Source organism: Hylobates moloch, unplaced genomic scaffold (assembly GCF_009828535.3).
Source record: "Hylobates moloch isolate HMO894 unplaced genomic scaffold, HMol_V3 SCAFFOLD_5, whole genome shotgun sequence".
NCBI lineage: Eukaryota > Metazoa > Chordata > Mammalia > Primates > Hylobatidae > Hylobates > Hylobates moloch.
The window spans coordinates 57,819,296-57,832,861 of NW_026652280.1; the positions used below are offsets into that span (position 1 = coordinate 57,819,296).

At 38.3% G+C, this 13,566-nt stretch overlaps 1 protein-coding gene and 1 pseudogene across 1 annotated transcript in view; one reads left to right on the forward strand and one right to left on the reverse strand.

Annotated features, from left to right (window-relative positions):
• MIB1 (MIB E3 ubiquitin protein ligase 1) overlaps nucleotides 1-13,566 on the reverse strand; it is a 138,655-nt gene that overhangs the window by 10,019 nt on the left and 115,070 nt on the right. Inside the window, exons 17-18 of the mRNA XM_032152659.2 lie at nucleotides 12,029-12,221; nucleotides 7,864-7,942 (exon numbers count right to left, since the gene is read on the reverse strand). Of these exons, the coding sequence (XP_032008550.1) occupies nucleotides 7,864-7,942; nucleotides 12,029-12,221 (272 nt within the window). The remainder of the gene's footprint in view (nucleotides 1-7,863; nucleotides 7,943-12,028; nucleotides 12,222-13,566) is intronic.
• Nucleotides 6,110-6,479, forward strand: LOC116468419 (large ribosomal subunit protein eL34-like; annotated as a pseudogene).

Genomic DNA, 13,566 nt, shown 5'->3' on the forward strand with positions numbered 1-13,566 from the left:
CCCCATTTCTTGTTTTTGTCAGGTTTGTCAAAGATCAGATAGTTGTAGCTATGTGGCGTCATTTCTGAGGGCTCTGTTCTGTTCCATTGGTCTATGTTTCTGTTGTGGTACCAGTACCATGCTGTTTTGGTTACTGTAGCCTTGTAGTATAGTTTAAAGTCAGGTAGCGTGATGCCTCCAGCTTTGTTCTTTTGGCTTAGGATTGACTTGGCGATGCGGGCTCTTTTTTGGTTCCATATGAACTTTAAAGTAGTTTTTTCCAATTCTGTGAAGAAAGTCATTGGTAGCTTGATGGGGATGGCATTGAATCTATAAATTACCTTGGGCAGTATGGCCATTTTCACGATATTGATTCTTCCAACCCATGAGCATGGAATGTTCTTCCATTTGTTTGTATCCTCTTTTATTTCATTGAGCAGTGGTTTGTAGTTCTCCTTGAAGAGGTCCTTCACATCCCTTGTAAGTTGGATTCCTAGGTATTTTATTCTCTTTGAAGCAATTGTGAATGGGAGTTCACTCATGATTTGGCTCTCTGTTTGTCTGTTATTGGTGTACAAGAATGCTTGTGATTTTTGTACATTAATTTTGTATCCTGAGACTTTGCTGAAGTTGCTAATCAGCTTAAGGAGATTTTGGGCTGAGACAATGGGGTTTTCTAGATATACAATCATGTCATCTGCAAACAGGGACAATTTGACTTCCTCTTTTCCTAGTTGAATACCCTTTATTTCCTTCTCCTGCCTGATTGCTCTGGCCAGAACTTCCAGCACTATGTTGAATAGGAGCGGTGAGAGAGGGCATCCCTGTCTTGTGCCAGTTTTCAGAGGGAATGCTTCCAGTTTTTGCCCATTCAGTATGATATTGGCTGTGGGTTTGTCATAGATAGCTCTTATTATTTTGAGATACGTCCCATCAATACCTAATTTATTGAGAGTTTTTAGCATGAAGGGTTGTTGAATTTTGTCAAAGGCCTTTTCTGCATCTATTGAGATAATCATGTGGTTTTTGTCTTTGGTTCTGTTTATATGCTGGATTACATTTATTGATTTGCGTGTGTTGAACCAGCCTTGCATCCCAGGGATGAAGCCCACTTGATCATGGTGGATAAGCTTTTTGATGTGCTGCTGGATTCGGTTTGCCAGTATTTTATTGAGGATTTTTGCATCAATGTTCATCAAGGATATTGGTCTGAAATTCTCTTTTTTGGTTATGTCTCTGCCAGGTTTTGGTATCAGGACGATGCTGGCTTCATAAAATGTGTTAGGGAGGATTCCCTCTTTTTCTATCGATTGGAATAGTTTCAGAAGGAATGGTACCAGTTCCTCCTTGTACCTCTGGTAGAATTCAGCTGTGAATCCGTCAGGTCCTGGACTCTTTTTGGTTGGTAAGCTATTGATTATTGCCACAATTTCAGAACCTGTTATTGGTCTATTCAGAGATTCAACTTCTTCCTGGTTTAGTCTTGGGAGGGTGTATTTGTCGAGGAATTTATCCATTTCTTCTAGATTTTCTAGTTTATTTGCATAGAGGTGTTTGTAGTATTCTCTGATGGTAGATTGTATTTCTGTGGGATCGGTGGTGATATTCCCTTTTTCGTTTTTTATTGCATCTATTTGATTCTTCCCTCTTTTCTTCTTTATTAGTCTTGCTAGCGGTCCATCAATTTTGTTGATCTTTTCAAAAAACCAGCTCCTGGATTCATTAATTTTTTGAAGGGTTTTTTGTGTCTCTATTTCCTTCAGTTCTGCTCTGATTTTAGTTATTTCTAGCCTTCTGCTAGCTTTTGAATGTGTTTGCTCTTGCTTTTCTAGTTCTTTTAATTGTGATGTTAGGGTGTCAATTTTGGATCTTTCCTGCTTTCTCTTGTGGGCATTTAGTGCTATAAATTTCCCTCTACACACTGCTTTGAATGTGTCCCAGAGATTCTGGTATGTTGTGTCTTTGTTCTCGTTGGTTTCAAAGAACATCTTTATTTCTGCCTTCATTTCATTATGTACCCAATAGTCATTCAGGAGCAGGTTGTTCAGTTTCCATGTAGTTGAGCGGTTTTATGTGAGTTTCTTAATCCTGAGTTCTAGTTTGATTGCACTGTGGTCTGAGAGACAGTTTGTTATAATTTCTGTTCTTTTACATTTGCTGAGGAGAGCTTTACTTCCAACTATGTGGTCAATTTTGGAATAGGTGTGGTGTGGTGCTGAAAAAAAGGTATATTCTGTTGACTTCGGGTGGAGAGTTCTGTAGATGTCTATTAGGTCCACTTTATGTAGAGCTGAGTTCAATTCCTGGATATCCTTGTTAACTTTCTGTCTCGTTGATCTGTCTAATGCTGACAGTGGGGTGTTAAAATCTCCCATTATTATTGTGTGGGAGTTTAAGTCCCTTTGTAGGTCACTCAGGACTTGCTTTATGAATCTGGGTGCTCCTGTGTTGGGTGCATATATATTTAGGATAGTTAGCTCTTCTTGTTGAATTGATCCCTTTACCATTATGTAATGGCCTTCTTTGTCTCTTTTGATCTTTGTTGGTTTAAAGTCTGTTTTATCAGAGACTAGGATTGCAACCCCTGCCTTTTTTTGTTTTCCAGTTGCTTGATAGATCTTCCTCCATCCCTTTATTTTGAGTCTATGTGTGTCTCTGCACGTGAGATGGGTTTCCTGAATACAGCACACTGATGGGTCCCGACTCCTTATCCAGTTTGCCAGTCTGTGTCTTTTGATTGGAGCATTTAGCCCATTTACATTTAACGTTAATATTGTTATGTGTGAATCTGATCCTGTCATTATGATGTTAGTTGGTTATTTTGCTCGTTAGTTGCTATTGTTTCTTCCTACCCTCGATGGTCTTTAAAATTTGGCATGTTTTTGCAGTGGCTGGTACCGGTTGTTCCTTTCCATGTTTAGTGCTTCCTTCAGGAGCTCTTTTAGGGCAGGCCTGGTGGTGACAAAATCACTCAGCGTTTGCTTGTCTGTAAAGTATTTTATTTCTCCTTCACTTATGAAGCTTAGTTTGGCGGGATAGCAAATTCTGGGTTGAAAATTCTTTTCTTTAAGAATGTTGAATATCGGCCCCCACTCTCTTCTGGCTTGTAGAGTTTCTGCCGAGAGATCAGCTGTTAGTCTGATGGGCTTCCCTTTGTGGGTAACCCGACCTTTCTCTCTGGCTGCCCTTAACATTTTTTCCTTCATTTCAACTTTGGTGAATCTGACAATTATGTGTCTTGGAGTTGCCCTTCTCGAGGAGTATCTTTATGGCGTTCTCTGTATTTCCTGAATCTGAATGCTGGCCTGCCTTGCTAGATTGGGGAAGTTCTCCTGGATAATATCTTGCAGAGTGTTTTCCAACTTGGTTCCATTCTCCCCATCATTTTCAGGTACACCAATCAGACGTAGGTTTGGTCTTTTCACATAGTCCCAAATTTCTTGGAGGCTTTGTTCATTTCTTTGTATTCTTTTTTCTCTAAACTTCCCTTCTCTCTTCATTTCATTCATTTCATCTTCCATCAGCGATACCCTTTCTTCCAATTGATCGCATCTGCTACTGAGGCTTCTGCAATCTTCGCGTAGTTCTCGAAACTTGGCTTTCAGCTCCATCAGCTCCTTTAAGCCCTTCTCTCCATTGGTTATTCTAGTTATCCATTCTTCTAATATTTTTTCAAAGTTTTTAACTTCTTTGCTATTGTTTTGAATTTCCTCTCATAGCTCAGCGTAGTTTGATCGTCTGAAGCCTTCTTCTCTCAACTCATCAAAGTCATCCTCCATCCAGCTTTGTTCCGTTGCTGGTGAGGAACTGCGTTCCTTTGGAGGAGGAGAGGTGCTCTGTTTTTTAGAGTTTCCAGTTTTTTTGCTCTGTTTTTTCCCCATCTTTGTGGTTTTATCTACTTTTTGTCTTTGATGATGGTGATGTACAGATGGGTTTTTGGTGTGGATGTCCTTTCTGTTTGTTAGTTTTCCTTCTACCAGACAGGACCCTCAGCTGCAGGTCTGTTGGAGTTTACTAGAGGTCCACTCCAGACCCTGTTTGGCTGGGTGTCAGCAGCGGTGGCTGCAGAACAGCGGATTTTCGTGAGACCACAAATTCAGCTGTCTGATAGTTCGTCTGAAAGTTTTGTCTCAGAGGAGTACCCGGTTGAATGAGGTGTCAGTCTGTCCCTACTGGGGGGGTGCCTCCCAGTTAGGCTGCTCAGGGGTGAGGGACCCACTTTAGGAGGCAGTCTGACCGTTCTCAGATCTCCAGCTGTGTGCTGGGAGAACCACTACTCTCTTCAAAGCTGTCAGTCAGACAGGGACCTTTAAGTCTGTGGAGGTTCTTGCTGAGTTTTTGTTTGTCTGTGCCCTGCCCCCAGAGGTGGAGCCTACAGAGGCAGGCAGGCCTCCTTGAGCTGTGGTGGGCTCCACCCAGTTCGAGCTTCCTGGCTGCTTTGTTTACCTAAGCAAGCCTGGGCAATGGCGGGCGCCCCTCCCCCAGCCTCGCTGCCGCCTTGCAGCTTGATCTCAGACTGCTGTGCTAGCAATCAGCAAGACTCCGTGGGCACAGGACCCTCTGAGCCAGGTGCGGGACACAATCTCCTCGTGTGCCGTTTTCCAGGCCCGTTGGAAAAGCGCAGTATTGGGGTGGGACTGACCCGATATTCCAGGTGCCGTCTGTTTCCCCTTTCTTTGACTAGGAAAGGGAACTCCCTGACCCCTTGCGCTTCCCGAGTGAGGCAATGCCTCGCCCTGCTTCGGCTCGCGCACAGTGTGCTTCACCGACTGTCCTGCACCCACTGTTAGGCACTCCCTAGTGAGATGAAACCGGTACCTCAAGCAGAAATGCAGAAATCATCCGTCTTCTGTGTCGCTGGGGCTGGGAGCTGGAGACCGGAGCTGTTCCTATTCGGCCATCTTGGCTCCACCCCTCCCTCTAAAAACATTTTCTATTGTAAATGGCTTTTCGCTAAAATACACTGAACAATTATTTCCTTCTCTTATCAAATTGATGCAATGTAACAAGGAAATTGCTTAGTGATTACTTTTTTAATATAGCAGTTCAGGAAAAAAATTTAATTTTCATAAAAGACTATCTTTCTAATATTTGATTTGCAAAGGCTATAAACATTTCGGAAGAATGCATTCCCATTCCAATAAGAAATATCTAGGCACAACTGTATGTTGTTAGGATTGTTAATACTACCTTACATCTAAACTTGTTAATCAATTATAAAATAACACACAGCAATTCAACATATTCTTTCTCATTAACATTTATTATGAAAATATATTCCATATCTTAGCCTACATATCAAGTGTCTTGTTCATTTCAAAAATGGGAAAAATAATGGGAACCATGGCAGAATATCTAGGTTATGGCAAACCATTAGATTTGAACAAAGCACAAAACCACTGATGTGGACAGAGTAGGGCCTCCACTCCTAATAGTTTGCGACGCACACTGATGGATGGAGAACAGTTAGTTACCAAGGCTGACCTCATGCCAAAGCCTAAACATAAATGGGTCTGACGCTTGGTTATACAAGTGCAGTAGGTAGGAGCTAACGTTAAGTGGAAATCTGGTTTGGGATCTGTCTTCGATTTGAAGGCAGATTTTTTTCTTAAACATAAAGGACTAATTGACTAAATATATAATACATAAACACAATTATCTAAAATTAACTGTTAAGTTCAGTTATTGTATTGTTTCTATCTTTGCTTCTGTCTTCTCTATTTGTATTGTTTCTATCTGTAATGTTTCTAATCTTTCTTCGGCACCTCCAAAAGGGATGTAATCTCTCCTTCCTTTGGCTTGCCAAGGCACTTTCACCACCTAACATGACTGCGATGGGGGTACTGGACGAACTATGTTACTGTATACTCCTTGGGAAAGGCATATATTCCACCTCGGTTTCATCTCCGTTAGCAAATAAATGTTTAAGAGTATGTCTATAAAATCAAGAAAACCATTTACTTCTTAGGATTGTTCTGAAAATAGATGAGGAAATACTCTAAAAGAGATTAAAATGCCTGGCACAGAGTTAAGAGCTCAATAAAAGCTAGTTGTTGCTCTTGTTATTAAATACATTTTAAAGCAAAAACCGTTTTTCCTCTTCCAGGGATGCTATCTAGAGGCACTCAGCATGACCCAGTGTTTGACGCACCATCATAGGCTTTTCTACAACACAGCATCTAACAAAACTAGGCTGTCCCAAATCCTGGTATTGTTTACCTTTATATCAAGAAGGTAGGGAAAGCACCAATGTCTGCATGTGGCGTGTGCCCAGGCAGACTTCAAGGGATTTATGCTGTGAGACCTGAAGTTCTTGTGAGGTTGTCTAAAATTTTAAAAAGTGTCAGCACGGCCAATGGTGTCTCCATGACTGCTAAATGTATCCACGACAGGATCAAGCATGCTTTCCTTTCAAAGAGCAGAATGTCATTGTGAAAATGTTGAAGGCACAAGCCCAGAGTCAGAAAGCTAAATTTAAAGCTGAAGCTTTTTTAATTTAAAAAAAAAAAAAAAAAAAAAAAGGAGCAAAGGCCATGTAAAAACTTCTGGAAGCTCCTGGGGGGAAATATTATATTAAGGCTCTAGAATCTGTGTGAACAACTAATAATTATAATCATCTTTCAAGTCTCATGTAGGTATCACTTTGGTGAATGACAGATGTCAGCAAACTACACCTGACGGCCAAATCTGACCTGTCATCTGCTTTTATGAGACCAGTTTTATTGAACAAAGGCCCATTTATTTACATATTTTCCATGGTTGTTTTTGCACTATAGTGCAGAGTAGAGCAGTGGGAAAGAGCTGAGTGGTTACTACAGAAACCATGTGGCCTACAAAGCCAAAAATATTTACTATTTCACCCTTTACAAAAAATGTCTGCCAACCTCTGGCCTACGAAAACTTAAGTAACCTGAGTCCTTTTTACTTAAGACAGAGAATTCTCTATGTGCCCTTTTGATAGTATTGGGTAATAGCCATTATACCACTCTTTGGTAAACAAAAACAGTCACTTTAGGCAAAATGTTACAGAAGAAAACCTTCACCCTTTCTTTAGTTGACTAGCTGCCTATTGGATTTCTTTTTTTTTAGACTGAGTCTCAGTCTGTTGCCCAGGCGGAGGACATGAGAATTGCTTGAATTGGGAAGGCAGAGGTTGCAGTGAGCCAAGATTGTGCCACTGCACTCCAGCCTGGGTGACAGAGTGAGACTGTGCCAAAAGTAAAAAATTAAATAAATAAAATCCTTCATTGACAAAATGACGAAAAGCAAAGGGAAGAGAATACTTAACAGTGTATGAACTTGAAAAGAACAAGGGCAACATAAGAAGCAAAGGCCTTCAAGAGAATATGTTTAAAAGAAACTTTAAAACATCTTTTAAATTTTAATACTGCCCTCACAAAGAAAAGATTTCTAAAAGCTCTCTTGACATAAAAGCTTACAGAAGGCCAGAAATTACAGCCCCAGAAATGGATGCTGTTGGTTCTTCTGCAATGAGGAAAGTACACAGGAGAGGCAATATTAAGGTGAAGACAAATGAAGACGTGCTAATTTCATATGCGAACAAAGGCGAGACTAAATGTTTCAACATTCATTTTTCAAAATAAATTTCTATTACATGTGGAAAGAGACCCTTTTGTGCTAATACAACTGAAATCAAAATCCAAGATGGTAGAACACAGCATATTCAGTCTTCCCTAATGCTCAGACGCATGGAGGGAAACAGCTGACATTCTAGTACAGGGAACGAAATAGAAGGTACTCGAGGCCCGTCAACTTTTTTATGAGTTATCCAAAAACAAAAGCAAAAAAACCCTCAAAAACATAATTTTTGTTTCGCTTTCTATTTTTATAATAATATTGAGGAATTCTGTATAGGCTACTTACTCTCACAAGCACACATGTGGCCGCAGGGCTGAAAAAGAACAGCTGCTTTCTTGTCAGAGCATACCACACATTCTTCAATCTATAGAAAAAGAGGTTACAGCACAGAGTGACCATCTACAGATAAATCTAGTAACTCTTAACAAGTTCAATTATATCCAAATGTATTTCCTCTGTAAGAAAACACTCTAGGCACAGAGAAATTTAACATACACTTTCCCCCCATCCTCTACTTTCCTGGTTATTCATTTTCACATCTTTATATACCCTAGCTTAACAGGCACTTATTTCTATTCTACCTTCATCTCCCTATCTGTCCTAAAATATAGAATAGAAAAAACTCCATTTCCTCTGAGGAAGCCTCTGGAGGCTTCCATATTTTTTTTCCCCCAAAAACTACTTTTGAGGGGAAACTAAAAAAGACAACGAACAAATAAAGTAGTAAAATAAGGAATGACTAAAAGACAGATTTCTAATATTAATAAAAATCTAGCTAGATTAGCCAAATTGCTAAAATCCAAGAGGGATTTTTCTGTTTACCCACATTTAAGAAACTCTACCTTAAAGTGCCCTATTCCAGGATTTGGTCAATTCCCATGCTGCCTGAAGCCCACGGCTTTGGGCTATTCTTTCTCCCTGATCTCCAGCAAGACTTCCACAGCCTATTCATAATCTCCCTCACTTTCACCTCTTCTTCATGTCCACTTAATCTGAGCTTGGACATTTAACTATTAACCACCTTGGCTCTGGCTTCCTGTATCCCCACCCCATAGCCCTTGGCTACTCATCTGTCTTTCACCTATTCTCCCTTCTAACACACAGTCACATTTAGCCATCTCTTGTGTCACTTAATATTACTGTTCAAAAATGGTAACTACTACTCACCTATAGCATCATCCAAACAACCAAATACATGCATGTGTGCTCTCTCTCTTTCTCTCTATGGACCTTCCCAACTTACACCTCAGTATGTACATAGAATTTATTTAAGTATAGAAAAAGCAGAATGCAGTAAGACATGGTTGATCAAGACACTGACATTCCTGGATTCAAAATCTACCTCCAACACCAACAAATTACCTAATATTGTTGAGATACAACATTATTTATTTAAACAATAAAGAATAATCCTTCACAGAGTGATAAAGAGTAAATCAGATATGTATAAAGTAGTTCAATGTGTAATATATAAAATCAGTGCCTAATACATAATAATTATCTTCTCCTTTCTACATAACGTGTTGGTTTTTAAAATGATTTCCATTGCATTTGTCTTTTTGTCTGAATTGTTTCTAAAGAGTTTAAAATAATACAGCAAACTGATCTAAAAACCATATCTGTACCTATTCCCCTATTATAAGAAAAAAAAATTGTAGCCATACCTTTTCCTCCAATTATTTCCTCAGGTTATACTTCCAGGAGTGGAGTTACTAAACCAAAGCATATTGTGTAATGTTTGTACATATAGCTGGGTTGGCCTCCTAGCCTCCAGCAGTGTTTAGAGAGTGCCTGTTTACCACTTTCCTTGCTAGCATTTTTTAAAATGTATTTTTGCTACTTCAACCAAAATAGTTCATGTTAATTCAATTAATTTCTTTCTTTGTATTTCTCTAACAGAAAAGGATCCCATGCTTGTTTATACCTCCCTCCAAATACTGTAATTTGTTTTTCTTCAATGAAGACGTTCATTATCCTTTAACCACTTGGGGTCACTATTTCTTCATAGTCAAAGGCTCTACAACCAACCTGGCAGATCTGTTGGCTGGGTATATCAATAGTTTTTCTACTTTTCTATAGATTATAAATTTATAAGATTATAAATTATAAAACTTTTATAATTTAAAAATCAAATTGCAAGCCTATTAATTCTCAGAATAACTATATTCAAAAGGTCTGAAAAAGAACGAAAGCATATTCTTTCCTCTTTCCTCTCTCCTTCTCTGTTCCATCAACTATCCCTTGCAGACATCGTTCTTAATTTTGTCTATGCATCATAACACAGTGAAAAGAACAGCGGCTTAAGAATCAAGAGACCTGCATTCAAGAACCAGATGTCAGTGCATTTCTTTGAGCTGCAGCTTTTATAAGAATAACTTCAGGCCGGGCGCGGTGGCTCACGCTTGTAATCCCAGCACTTTGGGAGGCTGAGGCGGGCGGATCACGAGGTCAGGAGATCGAGACCACAGTGAAACCCCGTCTCTACTAAAAATACAAAAAAATTAGCCGGGCGTGGTGGCGGGCGCCTGTAGTCCCAGCTACTCGGAGAGGCTGAGGCAGGAGAATGGCGTGAACCTGGGAGGCGGAGCTTGCAGTGAGCCAAGACTGCGCCACTGCACTCCAGCCTGGGCGACAGAGCGAGACTCCGTCTCAAAAAAAAAAAAAAAAAAAAAGAATAACTTCATAGCTGAGACTCTGCTTCTGACAACCTGAGGCTCTGAACTACTACTCAGTTTTTAACTCTCTTAAAGCACCTACAACACCCAATATAGCAGAGTAACTTATATATAAGTCATAGTTTACCAACAGATTACAACTTTTTAGCAGGTAATTATTATATACATCTTTGTCTTGACTATAAAACAGATGTTCAATAAAGGTTTGTTGAAATAGGGCTTAATCTAACAAAAAGTTTCAAACACAATGGCAGAATACACAGATCAATCTAAAAACAAAAGAATGGCTTAAATTTTTGTTCTTCTTTTGTATTCTTTCCCAAACTATTACTTTGTAAACAGGTACCTAAAGCAAATTATAAATGCTAAGTAGAATGATCCACATTAATTTATTAAGCAGGGTTAACACCTATTTAATACAAATGAAATGCCAACACAGTGTCTGGCACACAATAAGTGCTATTAGTTCACCCTTCTCAGCTTTATGAATTGATCAAGCAGCTACATACATATAAGCACTCCAGTATTCCTATCAAAAACAACTTCCTTGTGCTTTTTCCTGTGCCAAAAATTCTACGAAAGATACATTAATTTGGATCATAAAAACCATCCAGGTTTAGAAGGTTGAAAATAGAAGAAGCACTGGCAAGGCAACATCTTTTAAGTCCCTGCCAACTAATTCATTATGATAATTACTAACAGCTCCTTTCTTATTAATGATGGTTAATGAATAGCTTAAGAAAAAATAAATAGCAAGACAGAAATAAAGATTATAAAAAGAAGGGAATGGAAAAAGAGTATAAACTCCAGGAGTTTTTACTTCAAAACCAACATGCCCTTTGGTTTAAACTATTCACCTTGAAAGAAACATTTGTAAGAAACTCAAATTTCACTTTATATGCAATACACACACACATTTGAGTATTGAAAAACTAAAAAATAAGTTATTTCAGTAAACCAAAATTAGTAATCTGGTACAGTTAAAGCACTAAGTTACATGGAAAACAATAAAACTCAGAAAAGAACTATACTTCTCAAAAAGCAAAAGGAGTCAGGAGAGAAAAAAAGTTCAGAGTAGATATAGATTTTGGCCATCACTAATTACAGGGAGACAAGACTTTATTTGCCTCCAGATGGGACATAACGTAAAGTGTGTGGCACCAACGTGAAGCTTTCTTGCCAAAAATGTTAAGCTGACCCTGATCAAACTATTACACTTAACTTCCAGCTTACAGGAAACACAGAAGATAGCAAGTTAAACACTACCACGATAAAACAATCAAATCTAGAATGTGTGACATTCTACCAAAAAAATGAATTATTTTATAAACATGAATGCAAAACAGTTTGTGTACTCCAAAAAAAGTGCAACATATAAGTAACTACAATCCAAAGTGGAAGTAAATGTATCCTTAGGTTATAGGGAGCTTTGAAAGCAAAATGGCAGATAATTTTAACTTTACCATACTTTAGATATAATGAAGGAAACACATTAAGAGCTAAAAAAATTTGACAGTAAAAATGGTTTATCAATAAACTCAAATAATAATTAACTTAGCAAATCAGTACATTAATAAGCCAGACTGTAAACCAGCAATAAATTAAGAAATTCTGATCTCCTGATAAATGCAGAAATTATATATTCCTATATTTAAATCACTGTTTGAAAGAGCAAAATTACACAGACGCATGATGTCATTTAATCTTATTTATCATTAATTCTAGTCTCAAAGAACTTCATAAGATGACAAAATACTATATTAAATATATCTTACCTTTGTCCTGGATTGAACCTGTTCTTTACAGATGAGGCATTTCTTGACTCGTGGAGAACATAAAGAACAGGTAGCAATATGTCCACATGGACCAAAAAGAGTATCTCTCTTCATATCTGAGCACACCATACACTCTTCTAAGGTTTCAGAATCATTACTAATCATAGAAGGACTCCGAGAACCCACTTGACCACTAATAAAAGAAAGTATTTCAAATCAAGCCTATCTTATTACAAATTCACTAATTAAAATGTTTAAAAATATACCTGGAGCATCATTAGTATACATAAAAACTAGTCATATTAAAAAATTAAGCTTTAACATCTGTATGTGAAACATTAAATTTTTGTGTTTATATACATCTCTGCATCTTTAGATACTTCTAACACAATTCAAACTTCAAACTGAACACTCACTCACCCAATGGAAAAGGGTGAATCTTCTAACAATGAAATAAAAAACAGCGATTAAAAAAAAAAACTTAGCATAAACAAAATTTTGCTCAGAATCTGTTGTATCTATATAGAAACAGCAGAGGAAGGCATAGGAATAAAACAAAAATCCTCACTAGCCCCCATGTTAGTTGCCTTACTAAAGATGGAACACAGCATCATCAGAGTCCACAACAGATAGGGCACTTTGGAAAATATAACACTTCAGCTGCTGTTTTGACATTTTTAAGTGTATCCTCAAGGAACATAAAATTATATTACAGAAAGATAGACTGCATCTATAAACATAGATACAAGGAACAGAAATACATATGACCACCTACAGCTACAGAAAAGGGATGCCCTGTTTCTATCACAATCTTTAGAAACTCATGAATACATACACAACACATACACAAAGAGGGTCCACCTTAGACTCCACTGTTTAAAAGTTATTACTGCAGTAATTATAGTGCCTTATATCTTTATAGTCTTTTTTTTTTTTTTTTTTTTTTGGAGACAGAATTTTGCTCATTGCCCAAGCTGGAGTACAGTGGTGTGATCTCAGCTCACTGCTGCAACCTCTGCCTCCCGGTTCAAGCAATTCTCCTGCCTCAGCCTCCCAAGTAGCTGGGATTACAAGCATGTGCCCAGCTAATTTTTGTATTTTTAGTAGAGACAGGATCTCACTATGTTAGTCAGGCTGGTCTTGAACTCCTGACCTCAATCCACCCTCCTCGGCCTCCCAAAGTGCTCAGATTACAGGTGTGAGCCACCGCGCCTGGCCGATGCATTCTCTTTTTGTAATAGAATTTCATGTTCCTTAAGAATACACTTAAAGAAATGTATATACCTCACTATATTAATTTCCTCTATAACACAGTTCTATGCAAAGATTCCAAAGAGATGACATTTCATCACTACACATAAATTATAAGAGAGGCAAGGAACACAAAGGTTAAGGAACAGCTACTGAAATTTCAGTGACGAGAACCAGGTACAAAGGGCAACAACAGTTGCACAGCACTGTTCAGATTTTAAAAAGCAATGAGATGTGTACCTTTTTGTACATCCATAAAATCTCATAAGGAAATTAGTTATGTCATA